General features: G+C 43.0%; 2 protein-coding genes across 2 annotated transcripts; one reads left to right on the top strand and one right to left on the bottom strand.

The window, feature by feature from the left end:
- Positions 1–5,930: 5,930 nt before the first annotated feature.
- On the top strand, positions 5,931–12,548 carry LOC145862384 (vomeronasal type-2 receptor 1-like). Its single transcript, XM_082966121.1, has 5 exons — positions 5,931–5,955; positions 10,844–10,914; positions 11,299–11,422; positions 11,575–11,705; positions 11,946–12,548. The coding sequence occupies exons 1-5, from the start codon at positions 5,931–5,933 to the stop codon at positions 12,366–12,368; spliced, it is 774 nt and encodes a 257-aa protein (XP_082822247.1). The 3' UTR covers positions 12,369–12,548.
- A 970-nt stretch (positions 12,549–13,518) lies between these two features.
- LOC106581485 (extracellular calcium-sensing receptor) lies at positions 13,519–18,480 on the bottom strand. Its single transcript, XM_014163558.3, has 9 exons — positions 18,219–18,480; positions 17,480–17,774; positions 17,211–17,297; positions 16,693–16,959; positions 16,063–16,269; positions 15,633–15,905; positions 15,228–15,455; positions 14,860–14,983; positions 13,519–14,767 (listed from the first exon to the last, which is right to left on the bottom strand). The coding sequence occupies exons 1-9, from the start codon at positions 18,470–18,472 to the stop codon at positions 13,854–13,856; spliced, it is 2,649 nt and encodes an 882-aa protein (XP_014019033.2). The 5' UTR covers positions 18,473–18,480; the 3' UTR covers positions 13,519–13,853.
- Positions 18,481–22,964: the final 4,484 nt, after the last annotated feature.

Here is a 22,964-nt window from a genome sequence, read left to right on the forward strand (position 1 = left end):
CCCGGCCATCTAAATGTGTGAAAGTTAGTGTATAAGCTAATGATCCATCATGTGTGACATTTATGGGAGTGTGTAAACTAAAAAATATATATTACCATAGCATTTTTATATGTTCTTTATAGTTAAGTACTTGAACAAGTATCAGTTGACCAATTCGGCACTTTTCTGCAAACACTTGGCAGACTTGATACAACATATTGTGCAGTAATGTAATTCTTCACTGGATTAGTCTGAAACATTGTACACACACTGGTGCCATCGGGTGGCCAACATCTAAATGACACATAGACTCCTATTTGAAAGTATGGCCTTTCTCTTGCATTTCAAAGATGCATGTTTTTCATTGTATTCTCTTTTACCAGATCTAATGTGTTATATTGTCCTACATTAATTTCATACTTCCACAAACTTCAAAGTGTTTCCTTTCAAATGGTAACACGAATATTAATATGCATATTTAAGAAGTGTGGTTTGGCGGATCATTTTTTGGAGCTGTATGTGTTTGTGTGTATGTGTGTGTGTGTGTGTGTGTGTGTGTGTGTGTGTGTGTGTGTGTGTGTGTGTGTGTGTGTGTGTGTGTGTGTGTGTGTGTGTGTGTGTGTGTGTGTGTGTGTGTGTGTGTGTGTGTGTGTGTTGTTGGCCTGCTTCCATATCCCTTTAGTGTGTCAATGAAAGCTGTTTGATCTGGTCTGTATTAAGTATTTCCCAGTGATGCTTTTCCCTATGGGGTGTAAACTGTTATAATCTTCCCTGTGGGTGTAAACTGTGATGCTGTGGGGTGTAAACTGTGATGCCATTCCCTGTGGGTTGTAAACTGTGATGCTGTGGGGTGTACCTGTGATGCTGTGGGATGTAAACTTTGATGCAGTGGGGTGTAAACTGTGATGCTGTGGGGTGTAAATTTTGATTCTGTGGGGTGTAAACTTTGATGATCTTCCCTGTGGGGTTTAAACTGTGATGCTGTGGGGTGTAAACTCTGATGCTGTGGGGTGTAAACGGTGACACTGTGGGGTGTAAACTGTGATGCTGTGGGGTGTAAAACATGATTCTGTGGGGTGTAAACAGTGACAATGTGGGGTGTAAACTGTCACTTTGATGGACACTCCCATTTACTTCCCATGCTGTTGTCACTGTGCGTTTGTTTCTGTGCATGTGTTTCCGTCCTCTTTCCCCATTCAACTCTATGTCTCTTTCCCCATTCTACCCTATGCCTCTTTCCTCATTCTACTCTATGCCTCTTTCCCCATTCTACTCTATGTGTCTTTCCCCATTCTACTCTTTGCCTCTTCCCCGATTTTACCATATGCCTCTTTCCCCCATTCTACTCTATGCCTCTTTCCCCATTCTACTCTATGCCTCTTGCCCCATTCTACTTCTCCTTCCTCCTTCATACTCTTTCTGTGTTTTCATCTTGCTGTAGGGGAGGGAGGAAGAGGAAGACAATGAAGCTGAGTAGAGATCTGTCAGACCTGGTTGTTTTCACTAACTCTGTGGCCTCTCAGCAGGGACTGGACGACAGTAAGAAAACACACACTCTTAAAGATGTCTTACAATGGGCATTTACCATCACAAATTTGACATGCTTTAATTTCTCTAGGGTAGGGGGCAGTATTTTGACGTCCGTATGAAGAAAGTACCCAGAGTAAACTGCCTGCTACTCAGTCCCAGAAGCTAAGATTTGCATAGTATTAGTAGATTTGGATGGAAAACACTCTGAAGTTTCTAAAACTGTTTGAATGATGTCTGTGAGTATAACAGAACTCATATGGCAGGCAAAAACCAGAGAAAAAATCCAACCAGGAATTGTGGAAATCTGAGGTTTGTAGTTTTTCAAGTGATTCCCTATCCAATGTACATTGTCTGTGGGGTCATTTTGCACTTCATAAGGCTTCCACTAGATGTCAACAGTCTTTTAGAACGTTGTTTCATGCTTCTACTGTGAATGGGGAGAGAATAAGAGCCATTGGAATCAGATGACTGAGAAAATGACATGAGCTCAGTGGCGCATGCTCACATAAGAGTTAGCTGTGTTCCTTTTCTTTTTTGAAGACAAAGGAATCGTCCGGTTGGAATGTTATGGAAGATTTATGACAAAAACATCCTAAAGATTGATTCTATATATCGTTTGACATGTTTCTACGAACTGTAATATAACTTTTTGGACTTTTCGTCTCAACTCACTGCGCAAGCAAAGTGGATTTGGATAACTCGACTGAACGCACGTACAAAATGGAGGTATTTGGACATAAAGGATGGATTTTATCGAAACAAATGAACATTTATTGTGGAACTGGGATTCCTGGGAGTGCATTCCGATGAAGATCATCAAAGGTAAGTAAATATTTATAATGCTATTTCTGAGTTTTGTTGGCTATTTTTGGTTTTGTGACTGATCCCCGTACTCAGATTATTGCAAAGTGTGCTTTCGCCGAAAAACTTTTTTGAAATCTGACACAGCGGTTGCATTAAGGAGAAGTGTATCTATAATTCTTTGAATAAGAGTTGAATATTTTTTCTACGTTTATGATGAGTATTTTTGTAAATTGATGTGCTCATTCACCGGAAGTTTTGGGAGGCAAAACATTTCTGAACATTACACGCCAATGTAAAATGGGGTTAATGGATATAAATATGAACTTTATCGAGCAAAACATACATGTATTGTGTAACATGAAGTCCTATGAGTGCCATCTGATGAAGATCATCAAAGGTTAGTGATTCATTTTAGCTGTATTTCTGGTTTTTGTGACGCCTCTCCTTGCTTGGAAAATGGCTGTGTGGTTTTTCTTGTCTCGGCGCTGTCCTAACATAATCTAATGTTATGCTTTCGCCGTAAAGCCTTTTTGAAATCGGGCAATGTGGTTGGATTAACGAGAAGTGTATCTTTAAAATGGGATATAATAGTTGTATGTTTGAGAAATTTGAATTAAGAGATTTTTGTTGTTTTGAATTTGGCGCCCTGCTATTTCACTGGCTGTTGAATAGTGTGTCCCGCGGGTGGGACGCTAGCGTACCGCATACCCCAGAGAGGCTAATATACTGCTGGAAATGCCCAATTGACTGGCCCGTTGAACTCGGGATGGCCGGGCAGTGGTAGTGGTTCCTCTCAATTGCTCGTTGGTGCAATGAGAGAGAAGTGGGACTGTCATTTTTGAAAGATTTTGTGAAAAACGTCCAAAATGACCAGGGGTGCTCCCTACCCAGCCATGGACCACTTGCACCCCCTAAAGGCATTAAAAACCATTTTAAATATTTGCTCCTAGTAACCCGTTCACATTACCAGGTGCACGGCTGTCCATTTGCAATGTCTTACAATGGGTATTTACCATCACGAATTTGACATGTTCTAATATACTACAGAAATGCCCAATTGACTGGCCTGTTGATTTCGGGATGGCCGGGCAGTGATAGTGGTTCCTCTCCACCGCTCGTTGGTGTTGATGTCAACCTGTCAATTTGGTGATGGTTCATCACTGTTTAAAATTATTGCAAATGGACAAAAGTCAGCGTCCATCAGTCAAGAAGATATCATTCTGACACCAAACTGATACTGACACCAAACCCATTTTGTCCAACTCGTTTAGAAGCCAACAATCACATATTTCAGAGCTGGCCCAAAATTCACAGCGCCTTCTGCTTAAACCATAATAAGAAATTAAAACACGCACGTTCTAGCTGCGGGTCAAGTTCTGAGAATTGTGTAGGCTTAGCTGAGGCGACCCTGAGTTTCTGAGCTCTAGGTCTGATGGTTCTTTGATAGTTTGAACGCAGATAACTATTGCAGGCTCTCTGTGTCTTTAAGCCTCACACTGTGTCAACCCCCATTGACTGTGTGTGTGTGTGTGTGAGTTCAGAAAATCACAGACTTCACGTAGAGCTCCGAAACCCACCTTAACCTGTTAGGGCTAGGGGGCAGTATTGACACAGCCGGATAAAAAACGTACCCGATTTAATCTGGTTACTACTCCTGCCCAGTAACTAGAATAGGCATATTGGATAGGCTTTGAATAGGCTTTGGATAGAAAACACCCTAAAGTTTCTAAAACTGTTTGAATGGTGTCTGTGAGTATAACAGAACTCATATGGCAGGCCAAAACCTGAGAAGATTTCATGCAGGAAGTGGCCTGTCTGAGAAGTAGTGTTTCATCTTGGCTCTTTTTATTGAAGACTGAGGATCTTTGCAATAACGTGACACTTCCTACGGCTCCCATAGGCTCTCAGAGCCCGGGAAAAAGCTGAACGATATCGAGGCAGGCTCTGGCTGAAACACTTTATCGCTTTTGGCAAGTGGCCGCTCAGAGTACTATGGGCTTAGGCGCGTGCCCGAGTCGACCGAATGCTTTCTTTTCTTTTGTCTGTTTACCTAAACGCAGATTCCCGGTCGGAATATTATCGCTTTTTTATGAGAAAAATGCCATAAAAATTGATTTTAAACAGCGGTTGACATGCTTCGAAGTACGGTAATGTAATATTTAGAATTTTTTTGTCACGAATTGCTCCATGCTGGCCACCCTTATTTACCCTTTCGGATAGTGTCTTGAACGCACGAACAAAACGCCGCTGTTTGGATATAACGATGGATTATTTTGGACCAAACCAACATTTGTTATTGAAGTAGAAGTCCTGGGAGTGCATTCTGACGAAGACAGCAAAGGTAATAAAATTTTTCTTATAGTAAATCTGACTTTGATGAGTGCTAAACATGCTGGGTGTCTAAATAGCTAGCCCTGTGATGCCGGGCTATCTACTGAGAATATTGCAAAATGTGCTTTCACCGAAAAGCTATTTTAAAATCGGACATATCGAGTGCATAGAGGAGTTCTGTATCTATAATTCTTAAAATAATTGTTATGCTTTTTGTGAACGTTTATCGTGAGTAATTTAGTAAATTCACCGGCAGTGTTCGGTGGGAATGCTAGTCACATGCTAGTCACATGCTAATGTAAAAAGCTGGTTTTTGATATAAATATGAACTTGATTGAACAAAACATGCATGTATTGTATAACATAATGTCCTAGGGTTGTCATCTGATGAAGATCATCAAAGGTTAGTGCTACATTTAGCTGTGGTTTGGGTTTATCTGACATTATATGCTAGCTTGAAAAATGGGTGTCTGATTATTTCTGGCTGGGTACACTGCTGACTTAATCTAATGTTTTGCTTTCGTTGTAAAGCCTTTTTGAAATCGGACAGTGTGGTTAGATTAACGAGAGTCTTATCTTTAAAATGGTGTAAAATAGTCATATTTTTGAAAAATGGAAGGTTTTGCATTTCTAAGGTATTTGAATAACGCGCCACGGGATTACACTGGCTGTTTTGTAGGTGGGACGCAAGCGTCCCACCTAGCCCATAGAGTTTAACAGATTTGTCTGAACACCCTGCAGCTGGATCGATAACTTAAAAAATAAAAACATCTTTAATCATTACTGAACTGACTTTGAATTATTTCTCGTAAACTACATTAGATAAATGGCTGGTTCTTTTTTTCCTTACACCATAGGTTCATGTACTTTGATGTTAAGTGGTCAAATTAGAGCTCTATTACCGTTTTTGACCTTTAATCCCAGAAAATAGGCCTTAACTCAAAAAGCGTTGAGGCCTCGATGCCATCTTCTTTCTGGGATAAAAGCCCATTTGGCCAAACCTGTGCTTTAGTCTTTAAAGAATTTTCCATTTAGGAGAAATGGCCATGTCCGTTTGGTGATGTTATGTCCATTTGCAACAAGCAGCCAGTCGCCATCTAGTGGAATTTTCCGTAACAGTGGAAAAAATTACCAAAAATTAAAAAAAGTATAAATCTGAAACTAAATGTCCGAGACACTTTATTTGATGACTTCCTGGAAGATCCGGCCCTGGGGCATGACCTGAGTCCATCGGCCTATTATAATAACACTCACGGACGTCTGGTAATGGACATTAGATTTGCAAAATGGAGATCCTCATCAACCATACGGGTAATGCCATCGGCGTCCCTTATGTAGGAAATGTACGAGTCTGCTGTTTATGATAATGCAGAGGATTTTACCAAGGTTGCTGTTGACGCATATCCCACGGTAATTATTGGGGTCAAATTTGTCTCCACTTTTGTGGATTGTGGTGATTAGTCCTTGGTTCCAAATTTTGGGGAATTTTCCAGAGCAGAGGATGATGTTAAAGAGTTTAAGTATAACCAATTGGAATTTGTGGTTTGTAAATTTTATAATTTCATTTAGAATACAATCAACCCCACAGGCCTTTTTGGGTTGTTCGGGATTGTATTTTGTCCTGTAGTTCATTTAATGTAATTGGAGAATCCAGTGGGTTCTGGTAGTCTTTGAATTTAAGATTTGTATCTGAGTCAAAAGTTTGGACACACCTACTGATTCAAGGGTTTTTGTTTATTTTAGCTATTTTTCTACATTGTTGAATAATAGTGAAGACATCAAAACTATGAAAAAACACATGAATCATGTTGTAACAAATCAAAATGTATTTTATATTTGAGATTCTTCAAAGTAGCCTCTCTTTGCCTTGATGACAGCTTTGCACATTCCCCCAAATTAGCATACCCCCTGAGTCTCTACCATGTTTCACACTTGGTTGTTTTGTGGATGGGACTATCAGCTCTCTGTAACCTAGAGGGCAACAAGTGGGTCGGTCTCCTTTAAACCATGTTTCTTGTAGGATAACAATGTCTGATTCCTTCTCTTTAGGCCGAAGGCAGATGACCTCAGACCTTGTATATTCCAGAAGAAGATAGTACAAGCTTTGTATTCCATAGTGTCTAGTGTTGTTTTTGTGGTTAAGGCCCAGACCATCACAATAGGTGTGAGCAGAGCATGTTGAACATTGGATACATACCTCTTAGGTCGCAGGATGGGGCTTGGGTATGTGTAATAGTGGGGGTTGGGCCTGTTGCTCTGCTCACGACCTGGGCATGTCTTGCTGTCATGTTGAGGTCCTTGCCTCAGGGGCAGGGGGCATGGGGTGGGTAGAAGGGGCATAGGTCTGATATAGGGGGCCTATATACAGTGGGGGAAAAAGTATTTGATCCCCTGCCGATTTTGCACGTTTGCCCACTTACAAAGAAATGATCAGTCTAGAATTTTAATGGTAGGTTTATTTGAACAGTGAGAGACAGAATAACAACAAACAAACCCAGAAAACCGCATGTCAAAAATGTTATAAAATTATTTGCATTTTAATGAGGGAAATACGTATTTGACCCCTCTGCAAAACATGACTTAGTACTTGGTGGCAAAACCCTTGTTGGCAATCTCAGAGGTCAGACGTTTCTTGTAGTTGGCCAACAGGTTTGCACACATCTCAGGAGGGAGTTTGTCCCACTCCTCTTTGCAGATCTTCTCCAAGTTATTAAGGTTTCGAGGCTGACGTTTGGCAACTCGAACCATCAGCTCCCTCCACAGATTTTCTATGGGCTTAAGGTCTGAAGACTGGCTAGGCCACTCCAGGACCTTAATGTGCTTCTTCTTGAACCACTCCTTTGTTGCCTTGGCCGTGTGTTTTGGGCCATTGTCATGCTGGAATACCCATCCACGACCCATTTTCAATGCCCTGGCTGAGGGAAGGATGTTCTCACCCAAGATTTGACGGTACATGGCCCCGTCCATCGTCCCTTTGATGCGGTGAAGTTGTCCTGTCCCCTTAGCAGAAAAACACCCCCAAAGCATAATGTTTCCACCTCCATGTTTGACGGTGGAGATGGTGTTCTTGGGGTCATAGGCAGCATTCCTCCTCCTCCAAACACGGCGAGTTGAGTTGATGCCAAAGAGCTCTATTTTGGTCTCATCGGACCACAACACTTTCACCAGTTGTCCTCTGAATCATTCAGATGTTCATTAGCAAACTTCAGACAGGCATGTATATGTATTCTTGAGCAGGGGGACCTTGCGGATGCTGCAGGATTTCAGTCCTTCACGGCGTAGTGTGTTATCAATTGTTTTCTTGGTGACTATGGTCCCACCTGCCTTGAGATCATTGACAAGATCCTCCCGTGTAGTTCTGGGCTGATTCCTCACCATTCTCATGATCATTGCAACCCCACGAGGTGAGATCTTGCATGGAGCCCCAGGCCGAGGGATAGTGACAGTTCTTTTGTGTTTCTTCCATTTGCGAATAATCCCACCAAATGTTGTCACCTTCTCACCAAACTGCTTGCCGATGGTCTTGTAGCCTATTCCAGCCTTGTGTAGGTCTACAATCTTGTCCTGACATCCTTGGAGAGCTCTTTGGTCTTTTCCATGGTGGAGAGTTTGGAATCTGATTGATTGATTGCTTCAATGGACAGGTGTCTTTTTTACAGGTAACAAGCTGCAGTTAGGAGCACTCCCTTTAAGAGTGTGCTCCTAATCTCAGCTCGTTACCTGTATAAAAGACACATGGGAGCCAGAAATCTTTCTGATTGAGAGGGGGTCAAATACTTATTTCCCTCATTAAAATGCAAATCAATTTATAACATTTTTGACATGCGTTTTTCTGGATATTTTTGTTGTTATTCTGTCTCTCACTGTTCAAATAAACCTACCATTAAAATTATAGGCTGATCAATTCTTTATCAGTGGGCAAACGTACAAAATGGTGTCAGGGGGAAACTACAGAGCTTTCTAACCTCAAATGTGATTTTAACCACTAACCACAACCTAATCTTTAGCTAAAATTAAAATGTATTGAAATGTATTTGCCAAATAGCCAATAATATTGTGGAGATCCTACACTAAATGAATAACAAATACTGTAGCTCATGCACTTGGTATCATGTAGTTCTGATTAAACAACCATGTTATGTGTATTCTGTCCTGTCCAGCACGGCCATCTAGTGACTGCCCTGTTCCTCTGGGCATTGGCGATGCATCGTCCACTCAGACCATCATCCTGGCCAGGACCCTGGGGCCACTCTTTGTGCCTGGGGTCAGTCTCTCTCCACACAACCTGGAAGTGTAATGGCTAGAACAATTGCCATAATACTTTAATTCATCGTATTTCAGATAGTCTAGTATTAACTGAGATATTTTTGGAGGTTATTTAGTACTTCATAAAAAAATATTGATGTTGTTGTGTCCTTAGTCTCTCTCAACAACCAGGTTATATACTGAGTGGACAAAACTTTAGGAACACCTGCTCTTCCGTGACATAGACTGACCAAGTGAATCCAAGTGAAAGCTAAGATCCCTTCTTGATGTCACTTGTTAAATCCACTTCAATCGGTGTAGATTAAGGGGAGGAGACAGGTTAAAGAAGGATTTAAAAAAAATGTAAGCCTTGAGAAAATTGAAGCATGGATTGTGTATATTGGCCATTCAGAGGGTGAATGTGCAAGACAAAAGATTGTGAACGTGGTATGGTAGTAGGTGCCAGGCACACCAGTTTGTTTCAAGAATGGCAGTGCTGCTGGGTTTTTCACGCTCAATAGTTACCCGTGTATATCAAGAATGATCCACCACCCAAAGGACATCCAGCCAACTTGAAACAACTGTGGGATTCATTGGAGTCAACATGGACCAGCATCCCTGTGGAATGCTTTCGACACCTTGTAGAGTCCATGCTCCAATGAATTGAAGCTGTTTTGAGGGCAAAAGGCGGTGTAACTCAAGGTGTTCCTAATGTGTTGTACACTGATGGACCTGCGTCGGGGCTATCGCTGTAGACAATGACTACGGTCGTCTGGCCATACTGATCTTTCTTTATTTTACTTCAAGTTTTGACTTTGACTATAAATTCTTGCTCAGTTTACAGAAAAAGAAATGCAGAATTGAATTTACAGTCGTGTCCAAAAGTTTTGAGAATGACACAAATATTAATTTTCACAAAGTCTGCTGCCTCAGTTTGTATGATGGCAATTTGCATATACTCCAGAATGTTATGAAGAGTGATCAGATGAATTGCAAAGTCAAAGTCCCTCTTTGCCATGCAAATGAACTGAATCCCCCAAAAACATTTCCACTGCATTTCAGCCCTGCCAGAAAAGGACCAGCTGACATCATGTCAGTGATTCTCACGTTAACACAGGTGTGAGTGAGTGTTGACGAGGACAAGGCTGGAGATCACTCTGTCATGCTGATTCAGTTCGAATAAAAGACTGGAAGCTTCCAGCGGATGGTGGTGCTTGGAATCATTGTTCTTCCTCTGTCAACCATGGGTACCTGCAATCAAACACATGCCGTCATCATTGCTTTGCACAAAAAGGGCTTCACAGGCAAGGATATTGCTGCCAGTAAGATTGCACATAAATCAACCATTTATCAGATCATCAAGAACTTCAAGGAGAGCGGTTCAATTGTTGTGAATAAGGCTTCAGGGCGCCAAAGAAAGTCCAGCAAGCGCCAGGACCATCTCCTAAAGTTGATTCAGCTGCGGGAATGGGGCACCACCAGTACAAACTCCAAGCATTGATAATGCAAGAATGGGCTGCCATCAGTCAGGATGTGGCCCAGAAGTTAATTGACAGCATGCCGGGGTGGATTGCAGAGGTCTTGAAAAAGAAGGGTCAACACCACAAATATTGACTCTTTTCATCAACTTCATGTAATTGTCAATAAAAGCCTTTGACACTTATGAAATGCTTGTTGTTTGTACTTCAGTATTTCATAGTAACGTCTGACAAAAATATCTAAAGACACAAAGCAAAATTTGTGGAAATTAATATTTGTTTCATTCTCAAAACTTTTGGCCGCGACTCTACATCATAAAACAATAGTTACATCATAAAACAATTGTATAGAAAACTGAATTTTGTTAATTTACATTATTTCTAATACTGTATACTTAAAACAAATATTTTCATCAGCTTAATATCAGTATTGTGACCATTTCTCAAGCTCCCTGTGCTTCGTATTTGATCGCCAGGTGGTGAGGAGGAGATTCGGAGGATGGGGGTGTGCCTGGCGTTCTTTGAGACCCTCAACCGGGCGAACCTGGTGAGGGATGTGAAGTGAGCAGCAGACACGGTCCAGGCCTCGACAGCACGGGTGATCCTGGTCTTCCTCTGGTACACTGACATGGGGGCATTACTCCTGGAGCTGGGGAGGAGAAACGTGATGGACAGGCAGTTCCTGGCCAGTGAGGCATGGAGCACCAGCGGACAACTCCTACGAAACCGATCAGGGCATCGTGGGAGTGGCTATCCGCAGTGAACCTATTCCTGGCTTTGAGGCCCACCTTCGAAGTCTCCACCCCTCTCGTCGTCCCAGAGAAGTCCTGTTGAAGGAACTCTGGGAAACGGCATTTGGGTGTAGCCCTGGAGAAGCACATGCACACGGCACGGTTTTGTTCAATTGAAATTAATTTCATGTCATCTACAGGTGCCTGTGTCAGTGTGCAGTGAGAGCTGTCCCCCAGGCACCCGTGTAGCCAGGAGGAAGGGGGAGCCTGTCTGCTGCTTCGACTGCATCTCCTGTGCTGAGGGAGAGGTCAGCAACACCACAGGTCAGTGAACTGAATATCATCGGCCTTCTCACATCACTGAGGTGTGTGGTTATTCCCACAGTCTGTTGTGTGTTAATGCTTACTTAACACTTATTAGACTGAATAATTAATGATGCTTTTCAATCATTATAGTAATGAGTTCCATCTCCCAGGCTCCATGCAATCTGACCGCTGTAATCTGGAGTTCTGGTCCAACAGCCATCGGACCACCTGCGTCCTTCGTCAGCTCGAGTTCCTCTCCTTCAACGACGTCATGGGCGTCACCCTTGACCACTGTTGCCATGTGCGGCGCTGTGGCAACAGTGGCTGTGTTTATGTTCTTTGTGTACCACCGCAACACCTCTCTGGGAAGATCTTCAATAAAGTGTTGAATGGGATCATATTGAGAATTCTTCTACAGTACCATGTATGTGTAACCCTTGCAGGTGTGGGCCAACAACTCGGAGCTGAGCTTCCTGCTTCTAACTAATCAGTAATTTATAAGATAAGTAAATTGTGTTTGTAATTGTGTTTGTAAACGCAGGTGATCATCTGTGCCGTGTGGCTGTCCGTGAGCCCTCCCCTGCCTTACCGTGACCTAGGCCTCAAGGGGTCAAAGGTCATCCTGGAGTGTGAGGTGGGCTCTGTGGTCGGTTTCTCTCTGGTGCTGGGCTACATCGGCCTTCTGGCCTGCCTCTGTCTCCTCTTAGCCTTCCTGGCCAGGAAACTCCCAGACAACTTCAACGAGGCCAAGCTCATCACCTTCAGCATGGTGATCTTCTGTGCTGTGTGGATTTCATTCGTCCCTGCCTACATCAGCTCTCCTGGGAAGTACGCAGACGCTGTGAAGATATTCGCCATCTTAGCTTCCAGCTTTGGGTTACTGCTCTGCATCTTCGCGCCAAAGTGTTACATCATCCTCCTGAGACCAGAGAGAAACACCAAGAAACACATGATGTCCAATTAGAAACCACCAAGAAACACATGATGTCCAATAAGAAACCACCAAGAAATACATGATGTCCAATTAGAAACCACCAAGAAACACATGATGTCCAATTAGAAACCACCAAGAAACACATGATGTCCAATAAGAAACCACCAAGAAATACATGATGTCCAAATATAGTCTTCATTGTGTTTAGTTAATCACACCATCTCACTATTGTTTTGTATGTTAAATACTTAACAAAGAATGACATGATACATGGTTTAATACTTACAAGCAAGTTACATACTTAACAGACTATACCTAATGAACAGGACTTTCCTACCCTGCTGGTAGTGTATGTTTCTAATGATTCAATAATGAGTCAGCAGTGACTCACGGTTGAGTCAACAGTGAATCAATAATTAGTCAACAGTGAGTCTACAGTGAATCAACAGTGAGTCACCAGAACGTCTTCCTCTGAATCACAACATTACTCTTCTTTCCCATCATCGATAGACTTTAATGACATCCATTTCTCCACTGAAATTCAGTTCTCAAAACCAATCAGTTGAATTAGATATGGTTAATGAAAAATGTTGTTCATTCTTTTCACATTTTATAAGGTGGGTAATTCTGTTTTCCCACATGACACAGTTTCCTGATATTTTAGTGAAGTATCGTTGTAAATTTCAAAGGTTCAATAAAAACACATTCTAGCAACTCCTTTCAAGTCAGAATGTTTTATTAAATTAAAATGTGCATTATTTAATCATTTATTCATTGATGAATGAGTGTGGCAGCAGAATTCTTTAGAAGGAACAGGGATGTTATGCTGTTCAACACCATGTGATGATTCAATCGAAAGCTTTTCGATGCAGAAACCCACTCATCGGGGATAACCTATCCCTTAGAAGATTAAAGCCACACACACAGACAAATGAAGTAAATCAAAAGCCTACTAACAGCCCAAGGAAATAAATAATTTATTATGTGATTAATATTTAGTCACAGAACATCATAATTATAATCAATTACAGGCTACTACACATCACCAGGGTACTAACAGAATGATAAAATCTCTTTGATTTGGTTTAATTTATTGCCATCAAAATACAAACAGAAGTGGAAACTAAAAGGAGCTACTAAAAACTATTTGAGACCATCATACTCTGTTACTATACATGTCTCCTTTCCTTTCTTTGCATTGAAAGAGTGTGAAGCAAATCCCTAGCAGGCATTGTACCTCCACCTAGTGTTCATATTTCAGATCAGCGCAGAGGACATGAAGAAGACGAGGAGAGGAATCCACTGTAAACTGTTGTTATGGTATTGAGCCTATGGGAGAATCTCAATTTCATTTCCGTGATTCCTCGTGTCCTCTCTCCTCGGTCTCCTTTTCAAAACCCAATGAATGAGATGGTTAGATATCCCTCCCCTCCAAACCTTCTAATCTAATGGGTTTTGAGAAGAAAGCGAGGAGAGAGGACGTGATGAAATAAGGAAATGGAATGAAGATTCTCCCTATGTCTTGGTTGTGGCCCGGCCCATCAGAGCCTTCTTGGTGTTCCTCTCTGGCCTCAGCAGGATGATGTAACACTTTGGGCCGAACAGCGCCACCAGGAGGCCAAAGCTGGAAGCTAAGATGGCGAATATCTCCACAGCGTCTGCGTACATCCCAGGAGAGCTGACGTAGGCAGGGACGAAGGATATCCACACAGCACAGAAGATCAGCATGCTGAAGGTGATGAACTTGGCCTCGTTGAAGTTGTCTGGAAGATTCCTGGCCAGGAAAGCCAAGAGGAAACTAAGGAACGCCAGAAGGCCGATGTAGCCTAACAACGCTCCGAACCCTGCTACCGACCCCACCACACACTCATATACAATCTTATCATTATGGTAGCGCGTGTTTTTGTGTGGAGTTGGAGAGGCTGAAACCAGCCAGGCTGTACAGATAGCAGCCTGGAATGAGGTGAGAACCAGGACTGTTCCTCTCTGCTGACCAGCACCAAACCACTTCAGGCTGGCATTGCCCCCGGGCTTAGAGGTCCTAAACACAGCCAGCACCACCATTGTCTTCACCAGTATACAGGAGACACAGAGAACAAAGCTGATACCAAATGCTGCATGCCTCAGCTGACATGTCCACAGCCGGGGCCGGCCAATAAACAGCAGCGAGCACAGGAAGCAGAGTTTGAGTGACAGTAGAAGCAGGAAGCTCAGCTCAGAGTTGTTGGCCTTGACAACAGGAGTGTTCCGGTAGCGGGTGAAGATTCCGAGGACTACTGCACAGATGAGGGCTCCTAGCAACGAGGCAGTCATCAAGGAGATGCCCAGTGATTCCTGGTAGGAGAGGAACTCAACCCCCTTAGGGATGCAGAGGTCACGCTCCGGGCTGGACCAGAAGTCCTCTGGACATCTCAAGCACTCGGCCGAGTCTGACAGAAAGACAGACAAAGCAAATGTGGAAAACCTTTTCATCAGCCCCAAACCACCCTCAAATTCTTTAAATGATATTCAGTTCACTGACCTGTGGTGTTGCTGACCTCTCCCTCAGCACAGGAGATGCAGTTGAAGCAGCAGACAGGCTCCCCCTTCTTCCTGGCTACACGGGTGCCTGGGGGACAGCTCTCACTGCACACTGATCGTGGGGGCTGTAATGACGAAGGTGAGGGGGAATTTAACCTTTATTTAAGTAGGCAAGTCAGTTAAAGAACATATTCTTATTTACAATGACTTCCTAGGAGGGATAATTTCAGACTTTTATTAGCCCATATTTATACTCCCATATTTATACACTCATATTTAATGCTTCTTTTCCTTCCACTGGTATAAGTTTACACTGTTTCTGTTGCAGTAGTGAAATATGCTGTATATCTATATAACTTTACAAATAACCTTTTTTGACTCAAAGTTCCAGAAAATTCTGTCCTCGTCCAGTGTGAGCTCTTGTCCTGCGGGGGCTGATTCGTCGATTACACCCACAGTCTCCACCTGCACGCTCCCGTCCTGGAGCCACACCCAGTTCATGATGTCATAGATTGCCAAGGCGTCACCGTTGTCATCAAAAGAAACGCGATCGCCAAACCCTGTGGTGAAGTTAACCCTTTCCAGGTAATGGACCAGCTGGTCAGAGGAGGGAGATGGAGGGATGGAGGGAACAGAGGGAAGAGAGGAAAGAGGAGGACATTATGTAACCAAAAGACAGTATGAAGTCAGGGGACCTTGACTAAGAAAACAGGAAACAGAAGTAAACAGTTGGCAAAGTGTACGTCTGCATCTGTTTGTGTGTGTGTGTCCCACCTGCCAGGGCTCCAGTCTCTGTAGGCTGGCACAGCGGTGCCCGCTGAAAGGTCCTCTCCCTGGCACACACTGCAGTAGGTCATGCAGGGAATGGGCCAGGGCGTACACTGCCTTATACACGTTATATTCCGGCCTGAGCTCAGACACGTCCCCATAGTCAGTCTCCACATCCCTCAGGTCCTCCTGACCTGTACATACATCACCCCCAGCCTCCACCCAACCTGCTGGGGGCTCCAACCTGCACCCAAACACAGCCTCCCAGAACTGTCTCACCTTACCAGAACAGAGAAGGAAATGTTATAGAGGAAAACTCGTTTTTTTCTTCTGTATTGTAGTATTTATAGGCAAAGTAGCCTTTTAAATGTTTTAAACATAATGTATAAAGTAATTAAATAAATGGATGGAGTTAAAAGACAACAAACTACTTCACCATGTTGTTTCCAGGGTTATTGGCAGGTTGGTCGTCAGGGCGGATGCTAAGCAGGTAGTCCTTGAGGCCGGGTATCTCTCCACGACGGATGGCGATACCCAGGGTACCCCCCAGGTAGGGCATGAGACGGGGTGTGTGAAACACAGAGGAAGTGCTCCAGGCTTCACTGGCGATCCACTGGAGACCCTTCACATTCTGCACCACCACCTTATAAAACGGGTTTTATATTTTATATTCTTGGCATCAAGAACACCACAATGGTAATATGCTCTAACTCTTTTATACACTGTTGTTTGTGAGAGGGGTAAAATCCTACAACTGTTATGGCTGTAATAATGTCTGTAGAATGTATTTGAGGAAAAAACGTACCTACTATGACTTTGATATGTGGTTGTCCCCCCTAGATATCTTAGGATGGATGCACTAACTGTCCAGGGTTACCCGTACATAAACTATATGCACATATCACTGACTGTAAGTCGCTTTGGATAAAAGCATCTGCTAAATGGTATTACTAATATTATTATTATGAAGTGTAAATCCATCTGGATTAGAGCCTCTGATACTAAAATGTGAATGTATTGTAAGTGTTATTTTAGATGAAGTGTCAAGATAAAATCATCTCTGAACCTCGTCCACCAGAGGGAGCAGGTAGGCCTCGTTGGAGAACACCACCACCACACGAGCAGTGGAGCTCTTGATCTCTCCCACGATCCTCTGCAGCTCTGTGGGGCGGTTGTCTTTGGGCAGGACCTGGGAATATGCCACACAGCCCCCTGACTCGGCCAGGCTTGAGTGGAAGGACCGGGCAGCGTAAACTCCATAGTCATCATCACTGAACACCAGGCCCACCCAGGTCCAACCCAACCGATGTAGGATCTGGATCATGGCTCGCACCTGAGATCACATCAACAGAGATTAGACATTACTGATGTTATTACAGAGACTGGAGAGTATAGAGAGATCAACATAAATTACATACATTATTTTTGTCACCTTTTTATTTAACCTTATCTAAGTTTTTTTTTGTTATTGAACCTTTTATTTAACTGTAATGTCGTTATACAGTATAAAGTGTATAGTGAGTACACATGGCAACTGACGGTTCACTGTGTAATCATGTCATTGTAGCCTTCTTAGAGACAGACCTGGAAGGCGTCACTGGGGATGGTTCTGAAGAAAGATGGGTACTTTCCCCGGTTGCTCAGACAGGAACATGTGGAGTAGTGACTCACCTGAGGGAGAGAAATATACAATTTTTTTTTTTTAATTCTTCTTTGAATTAATGAAATAGAAAGGTTTCATGCCTAGACACATTTAAGACCTAAACATGCTGTTTCTCACTCAAAGTGGGGATTTGGAATACATGAAGGACATTTCCAATAATGTTGTCATCTTTCTATTCTTTCTGATTTACCATGGGAACCCGGAACAGCCCTAGGACACTGGAGATGGCAATGGAGTGTGTGGACCCTGGGTCTCCCACAATCCCTAGCACCGGGGGTGACCCAGAACAAGTCTCATCCAATAGGAACTCTTCCTCTGTCCCACTGGCCAATGACATTGCAGCACGGAGCGATACTCCCAGCTTCAGGCAGTTGTCATAGAGCTGGTATCCAAGCTTGATGTTGGGCAGAAGGTCAGGGTTTCTGTTGATCTCATCTACAGCAAACGCCATAGTCTTGGCCTGCTGGAAACCACGACTGGTAAAACTGAAAAGGAACATTCAATCAATTTGTAAATGTTTTAAATCACTGTAGAAGTGTTGAACCCTGTGCACCTCTTAAGGGGTGTGTGTGAGACAGTGTTTTCTTAAGGGGTTGAGAGGAGAAAACAAATTACTTTTTATCAAGGATAGATAATAAAATAGCTTTATCTTAAAGGGAAATGTGCTTAGAAAACAGGAATAATGATTGAAAACAATGGAATACACACAATTAATTCACAGATTTTTTGATACCGCAATGTACTATTCACAATTAATTAATGTACTATTCACCAATGTAACACGAACCCAGTAGGTCTGCGGGACCAGGCTTTGTTAACATTGATAATAGTGAGGCTTCTTATAGTAGAGATGTCTATCTGTCCTTTATAGGAGAGGTGCAGACACACATCCAGTCCAGTCCAGTTCAGTCCAGTAGATGAATACTCACCCCTCACAGTAGAGCTGCTGGGGTTCTGATGTGAAAGATAGCTCAGGGAACACAGTGAAGTAGTGGACCTCAAACAGACCTCCCAGAATCACATCACCCTTCTGGTACATCCCATTCAGACTGAACTGCTCCCGCAGACGACAGGACAAGGAAGAGGATGAGGCAGAGGAGTTGTTCAATAGAAGGCTCAGAGATGAGGAGTTCAGTATCATGATTATAGATAGGTAAAGGTTAATATATTGTCTGACCCTCATAGCTGTACTCTGTCTCTCCCCCTCTCTCTCTTGCTTACTCTCTCTCCCTCTCTTTTATAGTGTCAGCGGAGGTTGACAGTATAAGGCAGGGAGAGGGGTGGCAGGGGGGAGGCAGGGGGTGAGGGATTGAAGGGGGAGGGATTTGGGGGGAGGAGGCATGGGGAGGGGTGGCAGGGGGGAGGGATTGCAAGGGGAGGGGTGGCAGGGGTTGGCTGGTAGGGGAGGCGGGGGGAGGGGGGCAGAGTCGCAGGTAGGAGATGAGACGTGAGAGTGTCAGAGAAACACGATATGTGAACTGTTGCTACACAAAAAGTGAAACCAGTAAAAAACAAATACCACACCAGATATTCATGTTTATTTATTTTCCCTTTTGTACTTTAACTATTAGCACATCGTTACAACACTGTGTATAGACATAATATGACATTTGAAATGTCTCTGCTTCCTTTGAAACTTTTGTGAGTTTAATGTATGATTTTTTTATTTCACTTTTGTTCATTATCTATTTCACTTGCTTTGGCAAAGTGATCATATGATTCCCATACCATTAAAACCCTTTGAATTTAACACAATTCAATTTAACACACACACACACACACACACACACACACACACACACACACACACACACACACACACACACACACACACACACACACACACACACACACACACACACACTCACACACACACACACACACACACACACCTCCATGTGTTCAATTTCCATTTTTGTATTCTCTGATCTGTAATGGAAGCAGTGCTGCTGAACACCCTATCCGTTGGCAACACACAGTCTGTCTCCACCGGTCTGTCTGCACTGTCATCCTGTCACAAACTCTCTGTAACTCTCTCACTACAAAGAGATTACTGTCATATCATTGCACAATGCAGATGTACAGAACGTAGTAGCCTGGTTCCTCTTTAGGTTTCTTCCTAGGTTTTGGCCTTTCTAGGGAGTTTTTCCTAGCCACTGTGCTTCTACACCTGCATTGCTTGCTGTTTGGGGTTTTAGGCTGGGTTTCTGTACAGCACTTTGAGATATCAGCTGATGTAAGAAGGGCAATATATATACATTTGATTTGATTTCATTTGATTAACCGCAACAGAGCGTTAAATTCTATTACAGTTTTTTCCAATTGCTAACACACTAAAATGACATGCACAGCACAATTATTTAAACTGACACACAGAGAGCAAAACCTCTTCTCAAGTCTCCAAAAGTCTAAACACATTTTCTGCTTTACACACATTTTGCAATTCAAAATGGCACTTTTTGAATGCACTGTACACGGTTCTCTGCATAAGACACAACAATCTGACATAAAGTCACATTTGCCATTTCAAAACACTGCCATTCAAAATGACACTACTTGAGCTAATTGGCCAATACATGTGCCACCTGACCAAACACCTCAATGGTTAATTGTTACCACTTCAATCAGGAAGTAAGCACTATGAAAAGACCACAGGTGAGCACCTTTTGTTTTACAACAACAATGAAAGCCGTTGCAGAGAGAGGAAGAGGAAGAGGAAGAGTGAGAATGAGAGTGGGAGGAAGAGTGAGAGATAGGGGTAGAGCTGGTAGAGGAGTTCATGGCCAAAGAAGACAACAACTTTCAAATGAAATCAGAGCAACCTTAGTTGATCATGTCGTCAACCATGGGCTGACAATGCGAGAGGCTGGACAGAGAGTGCAGCCCAACTTGAGCCGATTTACTGTCGCCTGTGTCATCCGGACATTTAGACTGAAGTACAGGTAGGTATGTAACCAAAATGTCTTTCACACTATGTAGTACACCCCATGTCATAGTGTGTCAGTTGGATGACACCTGTTTACTTCATGAATAGCTGATGTCATACACTAACTGCACACATTTCCTGTTGAATTTACTCTACTGTGGGGGAAATATCTTTAGGCTGCATTGTCCAAGCCCTATATTTTAGTTTTTTAGTTTTTCTAAAGGACTGAGAGACGCAACCATGGTGGAGGAAGGGGCCAAATGTTCATCGGGGTACAGGAAGCTGCCATTGTAAACTTGGTTTTGGGAAATAATGAAATCAGATTACGAGAAATTCAAAGCCACATCATCCAAGACAACACCATATTCAACAACATTCAACGAGTCAGTCTGTCCACATTGGCTCGCATTCTCAAGCGAAACCAAATCAGAATGAAACAACTTTATAAGGTGCCATTTGAGAGAAACTCTCAAAGAAACAAAGAGTTCAGACTAGCATATGTGGATGTAAGTACAATATTGACAGCAGTACACTACACGCAACATTGTTTCCCAGTGTACTGGATAACACCATATTGACTGCTTTTGTTCTTTGTTTTCAGGGAGTACTGGAAATGGATGCTCATGCAATCCCACATGAGTTAATCTTTATAGATGAGGCTGGGTTCAACCTAGCAAAGGCCAGAAGAAGGGGGAGAAATGTCATTGGCCACAGAGCCATTATAGATGTTCCTGGCCAACGTGGTGGGAACATCACAATGTGCTCTGCCATCTCCAATACGCATGGTGTCCTCCACCGTCATGCCAACCTTGGACCATACAACACAGCCCATATTCTCACATTTCTGGACAGACTCCACAACATTCTCATACCACCAGAGCGTATGAATGATGCAGACCATCAAAGAACCCGGTATGTTGTAGTATGGGACAACGTGAGCTTTCATTGTGCAGCTCCAGTCCAAAACTGGTTTGCTGACCACCCACCATTTCTCGTGCAATACCTCCCACCATACTCACCATTTCTGAACCCCATAGAAGAGTTATTTTCGGCATGCCGGTGGAAGGTATACGACCGGCAGCCCTTTGTGTGCATGCCTCTTGTGCAGGCTATGTGCAGGCTATTATCGTACGACAGAACACGTATTCACCCTGCAAACCCTAATTGACAAACAAACAATCCAAAACAAAGGCAAAGTCTTCTCATGCTTGTTGATTTCAAAAAAGCCTTGGACTCAATTTGGCATGAGGGTCCGCTATACAAATTGATGGAAAGTGGTTTTGGGGGAAAAACACACGACATTAATAAAAACCATGTACACAGACAGCTAGTGTGCGGTTAAAATAGGGAAAAATAGGCAAAAAACACGCACATTTCTTCCCACCAAAAACTACACACACCTTGGCCTAAACACCTAAATGCCCTTTATGGTTGTGAGGTCTGGGGTCTGCTCACCAACCAAGAATTCACAAAATGGGATAAACACCAAATTGAGACTCTGCATGCAGAACTCTGCAAAAAAATATCCTCTGTGTACAACGTAAAACACGAAATAATGCATGCAGAGCAGAATTAGGCCGATACCCGCTAATTATCAAAATCCAGAAAAGAGACGTTAAATTCTACAACCACCTAAAAGGAAGCGATTCCCAAACCTTCCATAACAAAGCCATCACCTACAGAGAGATGTACCTGGAAAGGAGTCCCCTAAGCAAGCTGGTCCTGGGGTTACAAACTATAATGCTATTTGGCTCTAAACAGAGAGTACACAGTGGCAGAGTACCTGACCACCGTGACCGACCCAAACGTAAGGAAAGCTTTGACTATGTAGAGACCCAGTGAGGATAGCCTTGCTATTGAGAGAGGCCGCCTTAGGCAGACCTGGCTCTCAAGAGAAGACAGGCTATGTGCACACTGCCCACAAAATGAGGCGGAAACCTCCAGCCCAATGTATGACCATATTTGAGACATATATTTCCCTCACATTACACAAACCCACAAAGAATTCAAAAACAAATCCAATTTTGACAAACTCCCATATCTATTGGGTGAAATACCACAGTGTCAGCAGCAATATTTGTGATTTGTTGCCAGAAAAAAAGGGCAACCAGTGAAGAACAAACATGTAAATACAACCCCTATTTTTGTTTCTTTTTTTTCCCTTTTGTACTTTAACTACTTACACATAACATGACATCTGGAATGCCTTTATTCTTTTGGAACTTTTGTGAGTGTAATGTTTACTGTACATTTCTTTATTGTTTATTATCTATTTCACTTGCTTTGACAATGTAAACATGTGTTTCCCATGCCGATAAAGCCCTTAAATTGAATTGTATTGAATTGAAATTGAATTGAGATTGAGAGAGAGAAAATGAAAGAAAGAGAAAGAGAAAGAAAGAGAGATGTTTTTACATTGGCACCTGTACCTCTCAGTCAGACATGCCTGCCACTTTTTCTTGTAACTTATTGTTTGTGTGCCTCCAGGTGAGTTCCTCCAGGTGCATTCCTCCAGGTGAGTTCCTTCATGTGAGTTCCTCCAGGTGCGTTCCTCCATGTGAGTTCCTCCAGGTGCATTCCTCCAGGTGCATTCCTCCATGTGAGTTCCTCCAGGTGCGTTCCTCCATGTGAGTTCCTCTAGGTGAGTTCCTCCAGGTGCGTTCCTCCAGGTGAGTTCCTCCAGGTGCGTTCCTCCAGGTGAGTTCCTCCAGGTGCATTCCTCCATGTGAGTTCCTCCAGGTGAGTTCCT

This window comes from Salmo salar, chromosome 20 (assembly GCF_965601325.2).
Source record: "Salmo salar chromosome 20, fSalSal1, whole genome shotgun sequence".
Classification (NCBI taxonomy): domain Eukaryota; kingdom Metazoa; phylum Chordata; class Actinopteri; order Salmoniformes; family Salmonidae; genus Salmo; species Salmo salar.

Excerpts from the sequence above, each read along its gene's own strand:
- LOC145862384 (XM_082966121.1), top strand. The coding sequence starts at position 5,931 with ATGGAGATCCTCATCAACCATACGG. Across the intron at positions 5,956-10,843 it reads GATCCTCATCAACCATACGG|GTGGTGAGGAGGAGATTCGG; the intron begins GTAATGCCATCG and ends TTTGATCGCCAG. Across the intron at positions 10,915-11,298 it reads CCCTCAACCGGGCGAACCTG|GTGCCTGTGTCAGTGTGCAG; the intron begins GTGAGGGATGTG and ends TGTCATCTACAG.
- LOC106581485 (XM_014163558.3), bottom strand. The coding sequence starts at position 18,472 with ATGAGGGTCAGACAATATATTAACCTTTACCTATCTATAATCATGATA. Across the intron at positions 17,775-18,218 it reads CAGCAGCTCTACTGTGAGGG|TTTTACCAGTCGTGGTTTCC; the intron begins GTGAGTATTCAT and ends GTTCCTTTTCAG. Across the intron at positions 14,984-15,227 it reads GGAACTTTGAGTCAAAAAAG|CCCCCACGATCAGTGTGCAG; the intron begins GTTATTTGTAAA and ends TCGTCATTACAG.